Source organism: Sander vitreus, chromosome 22 (genome assembly GCF_031162955.1).
Source record: "Sander vitreus isolate 19-12246 chromosome 22, sanVit1, whole genome shotgun sequence".
In the NCBI taxonomy this organism is placed as follows: domain Eukaryota; kingdom Metazoa; phylum Chordata; class Actinopteri; order Perciformes; family Percidae; genus Sander; species Sander vitreus.
The window spans coordinates 3901568-3921428 of record NC_135876.1 but is presented as its reverse complement, the minus strand read 5'-3'; the positions used below and the strand labels follow the sequence as shown (position 1 = coordinate 3921428).

Here is a 19861-nt window from a genome sequence, read left to right as displayed (position 1 = left end):
CTGCATGTCGCTTCTTTTTTTTTGCGTTGGTTGCATTTTTCATCATTTTTGTTGCTTTCTCCGACACTTTTTTCAACTTCTGTCCCATATTTGTTGACATAAAGCCCTAAAAAAGTCTGCAAGTTCCCTATCCATCACAAAGTTTAGCAAACCAAGCAAAACAAAGATTGCATTTCTAAAAGCAGGTTACCAGACAGCCAACTCACAGCAACCTGAATATGCCAGAATATGAAAACTCCACGACGTTCCATGTCAGAATTTCCGCCGGATCGCCCTCTTTTCAGCCGGATGTTTGTTTCCTTCCTCTTTCTTTGTTTTGGTGTTCTAAACTCTGGTGGATTTACTGCTCCTCAGACCTCTGCAGGGTAAATCCAGACAGCTAGCTAGACTATCTGTCCAATCTGAGTTTTCTGTTGCACGACAAAAACTATGTTTGAACGTACACACGTTCCTCAACGCTGTAGAGGAAGGTCTGGCAATGCGAGACTTAAGTGTTGCGTAATTGCAGTTTGAAAAACAGTTTCCCATCCCTTTTTGTTTGGCGCACAACTAGATTACATTTATTGTGAACCTAAATTAATATGCGGGCCAGATTGAAACCTGCGAGGGGCAGGATCAGCCCGCAGGCCTTGAGTTTGACACTTGCTTTAGATTATACAACACACTCATATATTTCCATATACTTTGTACATGACTCCCTTTTGAGCATAGAGGGAATGTAAATGATTTTCAATTATACATCTATTTTAACCCTCATAAGATGGCATGAAGGTTTACAATTTTGGACAGCTTAATGCTGATAATACAAAGTCCTTATCCGTGAACTTGTTGGCCTCTATTTCATTACATTGTGTCTGTATGTTAGGTGTTGCTTTAGTCGCATATTGTGAAGCACTTTATGACCTCTGATTTAGAAACATGCTATAAAGTGAATCAACTTTACCTTCTTTAAAAATCATAAAGCAATTGCATGTTTTTTGAATGGCAGATTGAACTCTCATGCTATTAATCTACCAATACTTTGTATTAAAAAAAAAATACTAAATCCTCCAAGTCCAAGAGACTAGATTAACCAAAATCAAGTTACAGCCCTTGTTTACGCCAATAAAATTCATGCATCATTACACTCACCAAAAACCAAAGAAGTATTAAGAAAATAAAAACGTTGACACTTTTTTTTTATATTGCACAAGTATATCATCTTAATTGTTAGGAAAGTGACATTGTGTATGTTTCTGGTCATGTTCTTTCTAAGGCAGGTGAGTTATGTTGGCTCTGTTTCCTACAAAATAAAACACTTTTGATGCTCCAAATAAACCAAAGCCTTTTGAAGTCTTGATGAGTGATTGTACTCTGGTAATTGGTACATCCTGCTCTCAAGTGTGTGCTGCAGCACGACAGCCCCAATGTGTTTTTAGACAATGCAACAAAGACTCACAGAGTACTTGAACACAACAACACAAACATGTTTCACGGTTCTTAGGTAGAGTGTAGTGCAATTATTCATATGAAGCATTGTGCATCCACTAAGCAGAGGCATAGTGTGTAATAACATACATTAAATACATCTTTATATAACTGCATTTATATTGATATATTTTACCTTGTAAATAAGAATTTTAAATAATGAACAAACAGCATACCCTATGTTGTTACTATTGCTTTTTGTTTTAGGTCCTAGGATTATTACATTTTTCTTGTTTGCATGTCATGCAGCTTGTAGTGGTTCTACAGTCACATGTGAGACATTTATCACAAAACTGTAAATGCGAAAAAATTAGGCATATTCTTCAGTGGATGGAAGACTACAGGAAACTTCAGATTTTCAGGAGTCAGATGCAGTCCTCATGCAGCACGCAGACACCTGAAATGCAGGATGATATAAAGGTTGTGAAATGAGCACAAATAAAAAAAAATGTAAAAGCCCAATAATGGATAATACAAAGGCAAATAACCTACAATTATGGATTATTTAGGGTATAAATTATAACTATTGTTAGTAACACTAGCAAATTGCCATCTTGAGTTGTCTGATGTTGCAAACTTGGGTTGGGGTTCCATAGCCTTTCATAAAATTTTAATCCTTATCCAATCTTAGGCTACATTTACATTGCTACGTTATCAGCCAAAAGCGATCTCCGTGCACACAAGTGATTTTAACGATTCAGACAGATGCAGACTTATTCGCTTTATTCATCACTTGCCAAAACGGCTAGTAACTTTACAATGTTACCCACCAACTTAATTTTTACCCGCTTTTGGTGGGTTGGCGGCTGTTAATTTAAAGCCCTGATCGCAGGGGTATATAGCGGCAGTGTCTATAAAGTGAATTCCATCTCCAACAGAAAACAGTGTTCACAAACTGCTCCAAACAGCTCTATTATATATATATATATATATATATATATATATATATATATATATATATATATATATATATATAGATATAGAGTATATCTACTCTGCTTCTGACTGGCTAGTAGTCCTTACCTAGGTACTGCGCATGTGCGACTCCCAACAAAGATGGAACAGAAGTGAGATGCCTCACTCTGTAGCTAAAACAGAGAGCTCAACACACAGGGTGAAAAGAGGAGCTGCAGCAATGTGCAGTACAACAAAAAACATGGTATTTTTTGAAAATTAAACCACTGTTTCTGGTATAACCTCTAAATACAATTATGAACCTGAAAATGAGCATAATATGAGCACTTTAAGGTATTATCTATAGTTTGAGTCAATTTAGTGTATAGTTTTTTTGGAAAACATTACATTAGTGAAATGTCCATCATTCAGTTGTTTATTAAAATATGTCAAATTTGGGGGCCAGGGTAGCTCACCTGGTAGACCGTGCCCATATACAGAGGCTCAGACCTTGACGCAGCGGCCTCAGGTTCGATTCCGACCTGCGGCTATTTGCTGCATGTCACTCCCCTTCTCTCTCCCTTTTCATGTCTAAGCTGTCCTATCAAATCACAAATAAAGGCCCAAAATGGCAAAAAAAAAAAGGCAAAAAAATTTGAAATTGGTATACTCAATTTCTGTAATGACCTGTTAAATTAATTAAACGTTTTTGTAAGTTGTTCTTGCATTGATTTAATGATACTGGATGGCGTTATGTGATGTGCATGCCAATGAGTCTCATTTATGGAGAAAATAGATGACCTTTGAATCAAGAGTAGACTGTTGAACAATGATTAAACGATTAATGTAAAAACATTAAACTCACCTTTTATTCCAACGAATCGGTGTTCAAAGTATGACGCAAAGACTCCTTCAACTGGAAAACAGGACACACAACATTTAGACGGCAGTATGATTTCATAGACATCTGCTGGCTTGAAAATTAGCCTATATCGCTTAATATTCTGCATATACTGAACTGATCACAGAAACATGTTTTGCAGTTAACCTGCAGTTAATGGACATTTCTTTTGCTTTCTTATGGCAAAATGGTGACCGTTGAACACAGCAATAATTCTGTTTACACAAGTGTTACACAACTACTTCTATTCCTGTACCCTCTGCGTAGTATACAGTATCATTTTCTCTTTTTAAATATGACCTCAGCTCAGGAACAGTAAAGGTTATAGACAAAAGTATATAGAATAGCTAAAAGCAGCAGCTACATATATACAGATGTTCAGTGATTGACACTGACTCTTTCCCCCATAATTGATTAATGTGTATCGGCCTGGTGTTTGGCTTAAAATAATACACATAAATCCAACTTGTATACCTTATAGTGAATTTTAAATGCAAATGTGGTTATTGTGTATATTTATTATTGTGCATTATTAAATATACAGCAGCCTGGACACAGAAACATACATTTTTGGTCATATCATGTACTATTTTGCTTGGCCACTTGCATCACTTGCTGTCTCCTGTTGTCTCTCCCATTAACTCATATAATCCCTATAGAGTACTGTATAAGGATTACCTCATACATTTTAATAACTCCAAGATTGTGAATTCAACTTTTTAAAGAACCTCTATTATGTTTTTATAGGTTTTCCTGTTTTTTGTGTGTTGTATAGTTGTTTGTGTATGTAATAGATGTATACATCTATTTACTGCCTAAAAGCACTTTGCCCACATTCCTGTTTAAAACTTCCAATTAATGATGTTACTGATGTAACATCATTAATAACTGACTAATGTTACCAGCCCAGTTTATCATCTGTGCTGCCCATTGGTGCTACTTGACCAATCACAGCAGACTGGGCTTTTCAGGAAGGCGAGCCAAGAGCTAAGACAAAGGCTGCATCTCATAACCCTTATCTGATAGCTTGTCGCGTCTCTCCCGTGCCTCCTCGGTGGGAGGGACTAAGACGCAAGGAAGGGAGGCAAGTGGAGGACTCGAGGAGGCAATTTAAGGGCTATGAGATTTACCGAGAGTGTTTCAGGTGGAGATGCTGCAGCAATGGGCAGTATGAGAAACATTATATGTTATTTGAACATCAAAGCATGTAAAGCTATTCTAGTAGACCCCAAGAGTATAAGTGTTACGCTGAAAATTTGTTTAATAGGGGCTCTTTAAAAAAGATACCATCTTCTCAACTATATTGGTTCAGAAATATTGAGACTCTTCGGGTTAGGGTTAGGAGGCAAGAGTAACTGATTCCTCACTCTGTACTTGTTTCCCTATGTATAATAATGTGATGTTCTTACTCTCTGGAGGAAGCCCATCATGTCCAGCTTGTCTGCCTTAGCAGGAGAACAGCCCAGGCACTCACAGATGCACTTTGATCCAGTCGGTGACTGTCTAGGGGAGTCAGCATTCCAGGTGCTCCAGTGGCTGCTCTGCACGTCAGCTGGCGGGATGCCGGGCAGCAGACAGCACTGAGTGGCTACTGTCCTGTGGGGGACGTGGCTGGATGATGTGGGCACTTTTTCAGGCAGAAAGACTCTGAGTTGAGAGCAGAGCAGGGACTGCTCATCCAACAGTCTGTGCATCTTCTACTCAAAAACAAAGAACGATAATCAGAAAACAGCAGTACACATAGTCAAACAAAATCTTATGAAAGAATACCATTTTACTTAAACAAGACAGAAACTGTATATAGATTATATAAAATTTGAAAACAAAAAAATGCAACAGCAAAAACTTGTGGGGTGTCCTGGTGGTCGATTGGTTAAGACATACAGTATAGGTAGGCTAACCGAGACTTTGGCAGACTCTTTGTTATCGCCCCTTCTCTCTCCCTGTTTCTCTGTTATATACAGTCACATAAAAAACAAAGTGGCTTACTACACGACTCTATCGTGTACTTGACTCTGATTGGTCAATTCCGACGTGGTTCTAATTTGGATTGACCGGCTCGCTCTACATTATCGCTTGCATAACAAATGCCAACGTGTGCATTGCTGTTGGTCCACATATTCTTTGTTTTTGATACTACCATTAGATGTAAAAAAAATATATATATATATTTTCACTTCTTGATCACATGACACTACTATAACTATATAACCCAGTAAAGACTTAGGCTACATCTACAATACTACCTTTTCATTTTTAAGCAGCGTTTTGAGACAAAAACGATCTCCGTCCACAATGAAGATTTAGCTCCAGTAGCAGAACTGTGGAGGAAGGGCTGGCAATGCGAGACTGATGTCAGCGTAATGCCACCCGTAGTGCCATCCCCAGGACACATTGATAAAACTCCAGATAGGAGCAAAGTCCTCAGTATGCTCTGCTCAACTCTCTTGTATTGTGGGGTGTATTGAACAATGTCCCCTCAATGGCCCATTACCGTAGTATCAGAATAATGATACATTATTTGATAATGTATAGTATTTAATTACATTTGAACTGCTATAGTTGACAGGAGCAATCAGTTAACATCAGTGCATTTTGTGCTGATGGCATTCAGTTTCTTTTCGGTTATCTTTTCTATAGGGACTACTCTGCCGGCAGACAGGGGTGACTGAGTGTTTTACCATTTTCAAGCTGTCGTCATAGTGATGTGCCAGTTCATTCAACTGCATCTCCAGCTCTCCAGCCTCCCGTTTCACTGCTCGCCGCAGCTCCTCTATGTCCCGAACCTTCTCCCTACACACACACACACACACACACACACACACACACACACACACACACACACACACACACACACACATACTTATTGTTTGCCTTAAGTTTTTTTGACTAAAACATCTTGCTTATTGCAAATAGGATCAATAAATGTCATAATCTTTAATCTTGAGATGTCAGGGTCTTAACAAGCTTTTTTTAGACTGGACTGTGTACCTGTCCTGCTCAGAGAGAACACTGTAAACTGCAGCCTGGTCTTCAGAGAGCTGCTCCTCCATGTTGCTGAGTACCGAGCGAAACTGCTGCACACACAGCATCATCTCCTCCAACTCATCCAGAGAGTACTGTGGGGAACAAGTGCAACCACATATGCAGATAACAGAAAATATCAAAATTCAAGAATGATTGAAAATCCACGTCATATTAGTCACATAAGTTGAGTGTTTAATGAAATGTTTTGCCTTTATGTTTGGGTACTGAGTTTAGTAATGCCTGAAGATAACCTGTACATTATTGAGATTATGGATGTATTAATGATGTAAAAGGGAATTGCAACCCAAAAGTTAATAATCATGACCTGATTTATTTTATTATTCGGCATGAATGTAATCCTTATTTGTAATATTTTCTTTGAAATATTTCCCTTCCCTTTGTATAGAAAGAAATTATCTATCAATACCATCTTCATTGCTGCCAATAAACTGTTGGAACAGCTCTCTTTTGTTTAAATGTGCACCTGACAACAGATGATCTGTGAGCTTTTTTTCAATACTTTTATTTTTTATACTTTTAAATGGATAACCTAATCTTAAGTAAAGTTTTGGATGCAGCACCATTACTATCATGTTGTATTTTTACACAGCGGTATTGCTATTTTTACTTAAGACCAGAAAAGTGGACAACATCAGTCCAGTTCTCAGGTCTTTGCACTGGCTTTATGTATGTCGAATAGTTTGAAAATACTGCTATTGGACTATAAAGCACTGAAATATTTCTGATCTGCTTCATTATGAACCTTACAGTCCCCAGGGTCAGAACTAATCCTGGTGAGGCAGCGTTTAGCCTGTGTGCCAACACACCTCTGTCCAAATCTCAGAGAGCTCCACAAGCTCCACATGCAAATAAGACATTGATATGTTAATATGGTCCTTGCTTTGAAAGGGCCTCCGTCTCAAGAACTATGGCAACATGACAACAAATATACTGCCTATATCAACGTGCGAACACCGTGACTCATTGGAAGACGGACACGTCACAGGTCACTGCTCTCTCCCTGCTTCTAGCATCGGTGAATACAAAAATATCAAGCTGAATAGTCCAAACAAACTCTTTCACTGAGCAAAATGGTGCTGATTGGTTTTGTCGTTAATGACAGCAGCTGTTTGATATTTCGACATTTGAAAATAAATTTCCTTCATAATTTTACATCATGTTTAACATTTCCGTGACTTGTGGCACTGTGTGAATATTTCTAATAGAGCTTAAATATCTGTAAACCTGTGTGTAACAGATTTGGATTATTTATCCAGCTCAACCCGTGAATGATATCTTATTTTACTGTATTCAAGGCACTTACATAGACCGTATGAATAATTTAAGTGGATGACTGTTTGTATGTGAGTATAAATGTATGGGTGCATAAGTGTAATTATGTATACTTATTTATTTTTATAGGGCTACACCTTTTATTTTCCTAACCTGTTGTGAATTCAGCTTTTTATCCAGTTGTTTGGAACTCCTCACTGTATGCATACAATATAATAGCATACATACAATAGGGATGTGACTCCTGATGGCAGGATTTTATGAGGCTGGAGATTACTGTGTGCTTGCAACCCTGTTGGGGAACTGCAACCAAGTAACAACCAAGTAATTGAAGAAGTTTAAACATGTGGCTTTAAAAATACAGGTCAAAGACAGCAATTGTGCTGTCTAGTTGGCTGTATTGACATTTAAAGTGAGTGACCAGAGATTTTCATATTCAAGTGCAGCCATAAACGCATTCGGTAACACATCATACTGGGCTGCACGCTTGTATTTATGCTTTAAAACACAAAAATGTGTCTGCAAAACAACACTAAACTAGGCTATAATTTGAATGCGTCTCCAATTCTAAAATGCTTCCAGCGGACATTGAAATCTAACAGACCTGTGACTGAAGTGGATCGCAACCAGAACGTGACACACTGGGAAGCTGTCGGCGTGAATATGTTTGACTGAATACATGAAGTGAAATAAGGACACACTACAGTATGGAGAGAGTGGTATTACTCACAGGAGTGTTTCCCAGAGTGTTCTGGGTACACTGATGATCACAGGAGCAGCAGCATGCCACGGTGGCTGTCTGATTGCCCTCCCAAAACGTCTCCTCATCTTCATTTCCAATCCCATCCTCCTCTTCCTCCTCATTAGGCCACAGTCCTTTATCCACAGAAACTGACATGGTACTGTCATTTCTTTCCATCCAAGGGACACAGTCATGTGACAGCAGAGGGAAATACGGAGATGAAGAGAAGTTCAGTGCAGGTGTCATTTCTGAGGCACCCGTGGATACGGTTACCTCATTTGGGGCAGTATAAAGAGCCCCATGTGATAACTTGTTGGTGAGAGTGTTTCGTTGAATCTGCAGATCTGTCCATGACTGCACAGCACGGAAAGGGGTGGAGGTGTCCAAAGGGAGAACACTAGTGAGAAGGATGCGTTTTGAATCGGTCATGAAGGGAACATCCTTCCTGTTGACAATATGAGAAGACAGGGATGAAGACATCTGGACAGAAACAGAGCGGCTTGATGGCTTGCGGTCTATGGTTGTGGCGGGGGATGGGAATGGAGCTAGGGTAAAGGAGGAGGGTGTATCTGAGGAGGCAGTTGTATTTCTTGATGTTTGGTCAGTGTCCATTGTTGTTGAGGATGACAAAGATAAAGTCCTAGCTCTGCCTGTGGATGAAAATGAATCTTGAACAGCTGGGCCACTAGGCAACAGAGAATTCCCAGGAGATCCGTCTGAGGTTTCAAAGCTGGATGGATTGGAAACCTCTATGGGTTCTGCCCAATAGACTCGCCCTTCAGTATCAAGCTGTTGAAAAAAGGCATCCATATCTCCATTTTCGCTTTCGGAGCCATCCACTGAGGTTTGAAATACCTGATCTAAGCTCTCAATCCTAATTAGATCCTTGGGTTCCACTTCAGTTCTACTGTGTGCTTCTGGCACATCTTCAGGTAAAACTAAAGAACTTCTAAGTGATTCACTTTCTGAGTCATTCATTTCCCTTTGACACTCTTCCGGTTGGGTTCCAGTTGAAAGCTCATCATGCAAACTACACGGCAGAACCTGTGGATCTATTTCAGTTTGGTTACATACTTCCTTAGAGACTAATCTAGAACCTTCTGACAGGCCTGCATAACTGTCTGTATCTGTGATGTAAACAACAGCCTCTTGAATCTGCACAGTGTCAGTATATCTCTCACCCTCTACCTCTCCCTTTCCATTCCTCTGATGGGTATCCTCAAGGTCCAAGGAAACGCGATTCATCTTAAAATTAATAACATCTTGGACAGGAGAGGCTGGAGCAGGGTCTGTGTTATCATCATCTGTGTCATCATGAGAACATGGTCTGTCCTGTTGGGAGATGGATTGCTCCGTCAGGTCTGAAATTCTTCCAACCGCCGGATCTATCGGACCATCTGAATCATGTGATAGCGATGACATGGCAGACTGACAAACTGAAATGGAAGGGTTAGGGGAATGGCAGGGCAGCGTGGGACAACTCTTCTCAAATTCAGAGGAGTCCAGAATGAGAGAGGATAGAGCTGAGGGACTGTCCTTGTCCAACTGCAAGGAGACAGCAGAGGGTGTTTCTTCCCCTTTTTTCTGTGTATTGGTCGGTGGATCAGAGAGGCCTATTCCATCTGAGTCTGGGAAAAGTGAATCTTTTTGTCTGTTTTCTGGACTCTGTGAGAGCGACTCAACAACTGGGGGAGAGGCTAAATAGGATGGACAATGGAAACCAGGAGGGGAAGAGGGAAGCAGAGATGATACGCCACAAGATGCAGAGAGGGAGTTTCCATGCAAAGTCACATCAGTCCATTCTGACTGTATGTTTGCTGGACTCCCAGAGGAGTCAGGCTGTGTAGAAGGCATAGTAATTAACGTAGAAAACAGACAGTCGAAATTTGGAATGGGAGAAGGAGATGAGGCAGGATGAGGGACACTTAAACAGGTAGAGCATGCTGGGCCTTCAGAGTCATAAAATAGAGCATCCTTGTCCTCAGTTTTAATCTCCTCGGATCCTCTAATCAATGAGGCAGGCTGCATGGGGGAAGATGTAGGGGAGAGAGAGGTACAGGCGGCAGGCGAAGGGAGAGTTGGAGATTGGGAGTGAGTTTCGTTCTGTAACCCGGGCGAGGGAGAGCGAGGAGAAAGGTACTCGCACACCAATGCAGGCGGTGATGCAGGTGGAGACTGATCCTGTTCTGGTGCTGTCTCCGTCTCTGGAGATTTTTGCAGGTCCGACTTTGGAGGACACAATGAGACAGGAGATGGGGAAGGGCTGAAGACTAACGAAGGCTCTTCTGAAGGACTGGGTGGGGAAATAGGAGATTTGTCAACTCCAGAAGAGGTCAGAGATGATGGAGGAGGGGTCAGAGGAGAAGGAGAGGGGGAACCCGGCCTCTCACTGCTCTGGCTGTCAGTGCTACCTCCTGACAGGCCCGACAGAGCCTGCAACCAAACATACAATGCAGACAGTCAAACAACCAGACACATGGACCCATCTACATATATCATGCATCATGATTTTGTCACATAGTACCAGTGGTGGAATGTAACTAAGTTACATTTACTGATGTTCAAGCTACTTGTACTTTACTTGAGTTTTTTGTTTTCATGCCACGTTCTACTTCTACTCCGCTACATTTCAGAGAGAAATATTATAGTAATATATTACTGCACTACATTAAACTGGCACCTTGAGTTACTTTACAAATTAATTAACACATGGTGTTTATAAAATACAATGTTTTATTATAAATTAAACTACCCAACAATGTATAGGTCTACAAGTCCAGCTGAAATGATTAGCCAAAGAAACACTTAGTTGATTGACAGAACTGTTTTGATTGTTTCCAGTTTCTAAGATGTGAGGATTTTTCTGCATTGTGTACTTTTACTTTAAGTACATTTTCCTGATGATACTTACATACTTTTACTACTTTTTCAATGCAGGACTTCTTCTTGTAACGGAGTACTTTTACAATGTGGTATTGTGTGTTTGGATCTGAATACTTCTTACACCACTGCTTAGCACATTCTGCCATCAAGTCAGTGTTGAGTTATTGAAAGGGGGTACAGCGATTAGGCATTGCGTGAGAAGTGTGCATTAGTAAGTGAGGAGACCTTGATGAGATCGGGTCCCGGTGACGCCTGCTGAGAGAGCGAGGGGATGAAGGGCTCCTCTAAAAAACCACTGCTGTCTGACTGGCAGCTGTTGGTCCGTATTACACACTGCACTGCTCACACACCAGGGAGGAAAGGAAAGACAAACGGAAGGGAGAGACAGTGCATTATTATCATAACTTAAAGGGAAACTTATTTACAACATAAAAACATCCATGAATATAAAAGGTTTTGCGAACTATGTGAAGAGAAGTTGAGAATGAATCCCATTTTCTTTGGTATTGTCGGTATTATGATGAGTTAAGAACACCTATCTTTCTATCTGTTCGAAATCCTGAAATGGACTGGTGTACTGATGACAACCAAATGGAGTAGTTGTTTAAATTGAATACATATAAGTTGGCAACTTTTTTGTCTCTGAAGCACGGCAAAAAAACAAGAAGGTTTAGTTTTTTAATTGTGGTATCTGGTCCTTTGTTATAAATAATGCTGTCTTGGAAGCCCGTTTGGGCTTGGCATACTTTTATGTGTGTATGACACAATAATAAAATTACATACAACCATTTTTTTAAATCGGCCAAGTATTGAGCGAGAGCACTGCACTTTCACTCCATGAAACGGCTGCAATGTTTTGCTTCCACTGTGTACGTCCACTAAAAGTGCTGTTGTTGTCACTGACAGGCTCAGATTGAAATTATAAGTGTCTGACAACATTATGGAAAGGACCCTACCATTGGCAGTTCTGGGGGGGGGGGGGCAAGGGTGGCCAGTGCCCCCTAAATATAATGCGTCAACCCCCCTCTTGCCCCCCTAACTTTGGCAAATAGTTACATACATTTTTAACCCCACCTTTATCCTCAAAGAGGGGATAATATTCATGTGCAGTGATAGATAAAATGTAGGTTAACTCTGAATGAGTATTCTTGTATTTATTGATATATGTATCGTTAGTCTTTTATAGAACCAAACCTATGGAGGGTTGATAGTATGTAACACTTGTGCTTAAAATATTTGGTACCCCTAAATCACCTGTGGCCCCAACCTGGCCTCTCACTTGAAATGGTCTAGACACCCCATTGGAACCTACAGTGACATAAAATGTTTTTCTGTACCTTTTGCTTGATTTGGTCTGTTTGTCATTGTGTCCAACCAAGTCTCACTCACGGAGAAGTCTCATTCTGGAATCTCAAGTGGCTTTTTCCACATTGTCCAAAATCAGCTAAATATTCTGCCATGACATTTAAAATCTTTTGCTCCCGTCCCAACACAACAAACTCTTCTCGGCACTCTAATTCCAACTCTCACTCATGTTTCAACCATTGTATTCCGGCAACAAGTCACATCTCGAAAGATTTTAGAACAAGATTTCTCCTTGAGCGAGACTTGGTTAGACACAATAACAAAAACAAACGGGATCAAGCAGTCCTTTAAGATGGTTCCTAATGTCAATTATGTCTTATATTGTAATGTACATTATACTGTAGTCCCTACACCAGAGGGAGAGAGGGAGAGCAAGGCAGGAAAACCAATAAGTGCTTCTTCTATCACACATTGGTACTGCATTTGAAAAATCATGATATCATCAAGTTTGACATAATAGAACATGCAATACAAAACTGGTGAAATTCACCTCACTAACATCTTGCCTTGACAGAAAACCCATCACATGCTAAATAGTCTCGCATTGTCAGACCTTCCTCCACAGCGCAAAAAGAAGGACATCCGGCGGAATTTCCGGGAGCAGCGGCGCAATCCCGGAAGTGGAACATCAGGATATGGACTAAATGCTGTATAACCAGCAATAATCCCAATATGAAAATGACCAAAGCCTTTAATCGCTTTGCATTTCTGCATCGTGCCAGACCGTTCCATGATGTTGAAACTGTATGCAAACAATTTACATATTCATGTACCTATTGATTGCATATCTAAAACTAACACTCCTCAAAGCCAAATAAGTTTCCTGTGTTGTATAAGTTTCGTTCAAGTCTCATTCTGTTTGGGGATGAAAATGTTTGCCTGTGCTGTGAAGTGATGATAGAGAGCGAGCACGAGAGAGAACATGTGAAAACTTTATTAATTAATTATATGCTTAATGACCCACCTAAATTTTCTGCTCCTCCTGTGTAGCTCCCTGTGACACTACTTTCATCAAAACTGTGGATCTGGAATGATAAATTAAATAAGACAATGTTAACAAACAAAGGACAGTGGGTAGTAATATGACAACAGCAGGGAAAATTTTAGAACACAGACAGGAGTTATCAGCTTATTGCATTTTACAATCTAATGCCATCCAATTGCAAAAGCTCTACAACAAATCATATCTTAGTAAAGATATAATATTCAGTTTTTGTTGGTATGTGTTTCTCATACTCTGCCCCTCTCATGTCAACCCTGTCTCCTAGTATCGGCATTAATATGCAACTTGCATGGTCACTACTGTTTCATACTTCTAAAGGACACACAATGTTTACTGGCAACATTTTTTTCTAATGCAGGATAGAGTGTGATGTTCTTTACCACAGTGCACATAGCTTTGACACCAAAAACTGAGTTTGGCCACCTTTGATTTTTTCTATATTTAAAGGTCACATGGCATGAAAAATCACTTTGAGGTTTTTTAACATTAACATGAGTTCCCCCAACCTGCCTATGGTCCCCAAGTGGGTAGAAATGGCGATAGGTGTAAACCGAGCCCTGGGTATCCTGCTCTGCCTTTGAGAAAATGAAAGCTCAGATGGGCCGATCTGGAATCTTCCCTTTATGACGTCATAAGGGGAAAGGTTACCTCCCCTTTCTCTGCTTTGTCCGCCCAGAGAATTTGGCCTGCCCATGAGAAAGAGAGAGACATCATGGCTTGCAAACAAGCGAAGCATGGCAGTTGGTCAAGTCCACACCCCCTCTCCACCCCCCCCCCTTTCTCCTCCTCAATAGCATTTAAAGCAACAGACACAGAAATGGCACATCCTAAGTAAAGCTCATTGTGGGACTGGCTCGTAGTGGCTGTAATTCTGCACCAAGGCTGAATTTTGGGAAAGAGACTTCAGATTCAGTATTAGGGGACCACTAAGGCCTATATAAAAGCATCCAAAAAGCAGCATGTCATAGGACCTTTAAATAAGACCACTATCATTTCCTACACTTAACAAAGTGTTTTGAGTTGCCTAAATAGAACCATAAACATGGACATCATGCTTTATTTACAGGAGCGGACACTGAAAACATGAACTTTGCATGTAGGTTCAATCAAATTATTTCCATTTTACATCAAATTCATAACAAGAAAGCATTTCTTTTCTGTATAATCAAATATCAAACAAATATATTTGTATAAAATCTCACACAATGCACTAGAGTCTTTTGGTGAAATGAGTGCTTTGGACATTTTGGTAACCAGTGAAATCTAACCACAGCCTCTGTTCTCCATCACGGAGTAAGAACAAATGTTTACAGGACGTAAGGGTTTGGTATTCAATAGCTGAACTTTGGGTATTACTTAAAGGGTTACTACAGATTTTTGTCAACCTGGACAAAAGTGCTTGTTTTGCCGCTGACAGGCTCAGATTAATATTCTAAGTGTCTGACAACATTATGGAAAGGATTTCTAAGGAGGTCGACCTTTCTGTTAAAGAGTAAGATCCTTTTTTTAAACATAAAAACACCCACCAGACTCCATGTAAAAGTAATTTTAACATCGTAAATTACACTTCATTCAAAGTCGACAGAAACAAAATAAAACTATGAAAATCCGGTTTGGGTCATCTTTCCACTTTTCCAACCATCACAACTCTAGTTTTGGTTAATAATAAATACATAGTTTACCGATTTACATAAAATATGTTGGCTCTAACATAGTAACCTCAGAGCTGTTTCTGGTTAAACAGAAAGACAAAACAACAAAAAAACAAAAAGAGGTTTTAAAGGTCTATCTCTGTAGGAATCCTTTCCATAATGTTGTCAGACACGTATTAGAATAAGAATATTAATCTGAGACTTTCAAAAATCGAGCAAAACAAGTACTTTTAGTGGACGCTAACTGACACTGAACATTTGTCCCATAGGGTTACATTGCAGCCCGGTCTGTGGCTGCCAGTTACATTGTTCACGAAAATAGGGTCCAGGTTGAAAAAAACCAAAATAACCCTTTAAATAATCTTACTTTATCATAACTTTTATTACTACTAGCAATCCCTACATGTGCAGGGGCCTCATGCCCTACAGACAAACCACACTGCTATAATAGAGTTAGTGTTGCCTTTGATGAAGTTTTAAGAACTGTTGCATTTGCTGTTTGACTTGCCTCTTCCATTTCAAATGATTCCCTGGCCTGCCCTGGGCTCTTCTGCCTCAGTGAAAAAGTGTTTGCTGTCAGGGGGTTCGCTTCCGTCATTTGCCAGTGTCTGAGTGCTCCCTCCTGGACTATCAAAGGGGCCATGTTAGGCTGGGGCTGAAGGTCTGGAACGGCACCTAGCTCCTCTGCCAGAGGACTCAGACACACAGTTTCCGAATGTCCAGGTTTGACTCTTTTTAAGAGGACATTCTTGTCTCCAAGACTGAGTAGAGGTTGCAGTGACTCATGTGTAGCACAGGGAGAAGAGGTGGTAGCAGGTGTAGTTAGGTCCTGGGTTTTAGGGTTGTGGATTTGGCTGAGTGAATTCTTTGACGCTCGTCTGAGCAGCATGCCCATGCGCCGCCTCCTCTCCCGGGCCTCAGGAGAGAGGGCTTTCCCCAGCGGAGCCGTGAGAGGGGAGGACGAGGAAGACCCCATTAAGGACGAGAATGCTGTAGTTACCTGCTGGAGAACCTCAAGCTGTCTGAAACGATCTGAAGGAGACAGGAGAAGAAAGAAGAAAAAAGTTTGACAACCAATTTTAAACAGGGGGCGCCTGGGCAGCTCACCTGGTAGAGCACGCGCCCATATATAGAGGTTAATTCCTTGATGCAGAGGCCCATGGTTTGAAGCCGACCTGCGGCACTTTCCTGCAAGTCTTCCCCCCACTTTCATATCTAAGCTATCCTATCAATTAAAGGCGGAAATGCCCACAAAATAATCTTTATGACAAATTTGAAACCGATATACTAAAGATCTGTTGAAAACAAAAGAGGCCAGATAACCAGTAACCATGTATCCATCTAATTTAAGTCTTAAAGTCTTCTCTCGCCAAGAAAAGACGTGATACTCACTGGCATATCTTATTGGAAAGCTACCACACTACCTTACAGAACTTCTCTGTTACTCAGAGGAGCATTATCAGACTCACTCTGCTGAAGGGCTTCATGTTCCAAGAGCTCGTTCTGAACTTGGAAAAACTGCTTTTCACTTTGGTGCACCTGACTCCTGGAACAAATTAAAGCACTTCCTTAAAATCAACCCACTCGTGACTTTGGGACAATTTAGAAATCGGTTTTTAAACCTGCAATCTTCTACTTGTAGTTGTTTCACATAATTGTACACTCTTTTGGTTCCTTATTGTCCTAATTTATCTATCAAATAATATTTTTAATTCAGAAAGTTTTATTGTCTTTCTATTTGTCTTATGATGGTGTTTTCTGTGTTGTTCTGTTTTTGTCTTTGTTATTCGGCTCGATGACATTGTCAAGGAGGGTCGCCCCTAAGTGATATATCGAGTAATAAATAAAGGTTGAAGAGATGAATGAATGAATGTAAACAGCTCACCTAACTGTAGTGTGTGAACAGTTAACTTCATCTTAAACCTAAACTTACTGCTGACATCTGGGTTCTCCAGGTCTAGCCGGCTCTTCTGGGCCTCCAGAAACACCTGGAGGTTTATTCCTTTCGCCTGAGACTGATGATTGATGAATCGAGCTGGGATGCGTCCAGAGAGGTCAGGTTCATCACAGCCAAAGCCCAGGTCCAAGAGAACCTCCTCTGGGTCATCATTCCACAAGTTGAGTACGTCCATTACACTGCCAACAGGGGGCCAACGGAGCATAAGAACTGAGCATGTCTCTAGTGTACACTAATGTACAGTGTGTGTGTGTGTGTGTGTGTGTGTGTGTGTGTGTGTGTGTGTGTGTGTGTGTGTGTGTGTGCGGGACTGCATGCCTGTGTGCGTGCATGCATGTGTATGCGCCTGCACGCGTGTGTGTGTAAGCACCTGCATGCATGCGTGTGTGCACCTGCGTGCATGTGTGTGTGTGTGTGTGTGTGTGTGTGTGTACATGTGTGGGCCTGCGTGTATGCGTGTTTGTGTGTGTGTCCGCCTGCGTGTGTGTGTGTGCGTGCCTGCATGCATGTGTGTGTGTGTGTGTGTGTGTGTGTGTGTGTGTAAGCACCTGCATGCATGCGTGTGTGCGCCTGCGTGCATGTGTGTGTCTGTGTGTACATGTGTGCGCCTGCGTGTATGCGTGTTTGTGTGTGTCCGCGTGTGTGTGTGTGTGTGTGTGTGTGTATACGCATGTATATGTGTGTGTGTGTGTGTGTACGCATGCATATGTGTGTGTGTGTGTGTGTGTGTGTGTGTGTGTGTGTGTGTACGCATGCCTTTGTGTGTGTGTGTGTGTGTGTGTAAGCACCTGCATGTATGCGTGTGTGCGCCTGCGTGCATGTGTGTGTCTGTGTGTACATGTGTGCGCCTGCGTGTATGCGTGTTTGTGTGTGTCCGCCTGTGTGTGTGTGTGTGTGTGTGTGTGTGTGTGTGTGTGTGTGTGTGTGTACGCATGCATATGTGTGTGTGTGTGTGTGTGTGTGTGTGTGTGTGTGTGTGTGTGTGTGTGTGTGTGTGCGTGTCACTAACCTGAGTGGTCCAGAGTGAGCTGAAGCTGCTGTGCTGAAGCTGTTCCACCTGCTGAGAGCAGGACTTGACCTGCGCCACCTGGACAGGTACAGCACACAACACATTGTGGTTCCAGTCACACACAATTTTCAAATTTGTAACCTGCCTTTTATTTTAAAATCACTTTACTATATAACATGACGAAGCCTGATATATATTTTTCCTCTGTGCCATAGAGATCTATTGTTGTCCAAAACTATTAAAAGCACATCAGTGAGCCACACTGCTGCACTGGTTCACATGTTCCTTCATCACCATGAACACACACTGTAGTTTATTTTGACACAATCCCACATACACCGTCCTGCTGCCAAAAATACTTACTAAACTTAAATGTGGATTACTCCGGTGCTGAAAATAGTCCCCAACAAATAGTTTGAGTAGCATTAGATAAAAAAACTACAGTGACCAGCTGTTTTAGGAAATTAGTGACACATTTTTAAATGTTATATCTTCAGTAGGAACCAATGGGTTTGGAGCTGAGAGCCACATAGAGAGTATAAGTCAGAATGTATTAAGACACCGACACATTGTTGGTTTTGTTCTTTGAATGGGATTTGTTAACAATAAGAAAATATCAAGATTGAGATTAAGATTGAATTTAAACAGAAGAAACAGAAACAGAAGAAAATGACAGCCATATAGTGAATAACTGCTGTTGTGTACTCACATTTTGTGCCCGGTCTTTGTTGAACAGAACCCTGTGTAATCTGCTGTCCTTCATATTTCATACTTATCCCCTCTGATCTTAGCTGATTCATATTTTCTGTACAGCTGCCAAGCATTGTAATAACTTTCCTTGGATGCTATCGCTTCCTATGCAAACTGTGCTGTGTGTGTGTGCATAGGTGGAGCTGAGGCTTATTTGCCTGGTAAATATAACTTGTAGTTATGTGTTCAGGTCCAGAGACTGCTTACACAGCCTGAACCAACAACTGTCAGTCAGAGACGCACTGCAGTGCTACCATGTGACCTTTTATTAGTGTTTAAATTAAGCACAGAACACTTATTCATTCTAAAAAAAAAAAAAAATGTAATCAGAAAGTTGATAAAGAAATACGATGGCCTTGTAGCACTTGTGAAGCGCATATCTTTAATAGCACGTTACAGGAACAGCTATTGAAATTTCTTCCAATCAATCTGCCTATTTTGCATCAGGTTATCAGGTTTTGTCAACATACTAATTAACCAAATTATAGGCAATGGCTTTCTCACTATCTGCTTCAAGTGAATGTTATGTAATATGTGTTATCTTTATAATGCGTTTCATTCCATCAAAAACTCTAGTGCTGTTGTGTTCCATTTATCTGCCTTTTAACGTATCTTATTATCTCAAAATAGGGGTTGTTTGAATTACGTAAAAAAGCTTCATAAGCAATGAACAATATAAACAAGTATTTACAATACTTATAGTAAACTCTTAGCAGAGTCAGAATTAATCGTAAGACGCACCCAAACATGATGCACATGTTACTTGGATCACAAACGTAATATGCAAGGAAGGATGCCAGCCATAGACATTAAAAAAAATAATGGACGAAACGTACAAGGCTTAGCAATGCTAATCATGGCACTGTGGAGATTAAAATAGACCTGAACTTGTTTTTGGATGTTGTCCGTGTTTTCATC

General features: G+C 40.6%; 1 protein-coding gene across 1 annotated transcript in view; it reads right to left on the bottom strand.

Annotated features, from left to right (window-relative positions):
• Window positions 1–1161: 1161 nt before the first annotated feature.
• itprid1 (ITPR interacting domain containing 1) overlaps window positions 1162–19861 on the bottom strand; it is a 31903-nt gene continuing 13203 nt past the window's right edge. The window contains exons 7-17 of the mRNA XM_078280944.1: window positions 18194–18271; window positions 17161–17363; window positions 15736–16259; window positions 13537–13597; window positions 11433–11545; window positions 8313–10757; window positions 6254–6381; window positions 5944–6055; window positions 4672–4959; window positions 3227–3277; window positions 1162–1864 (exon numbers count right to left, since the gene is read on the bottom strand). Of these exons, the coding sequence (XP_078137070.1) occupies window positions 3230–3277; window positions 4672–4959; window positions 5944–6055; window positions 6254–6381; window positions 8313–10757; window positions 11433–11545; window positions 13537–13597; window positions 15736–16259; window positions 17161–17363; window positions 18194–18271 (4000 nt within the window). The 3' untranslated portion in view covers window positions 1162–1864; window positions 3227–3229. The remainder of the gene's footprint in view (window positions 1865–3226; window positions 3278–4671; window positions 4960–5943; window positions 6056–6253; window positions 6382–8312; window positions 10758–11432; window positions 11546–13536; window positions 13598–15735; window positions 16260–17160; window positions 17364–18193; window positions 18272–19861) is intronic.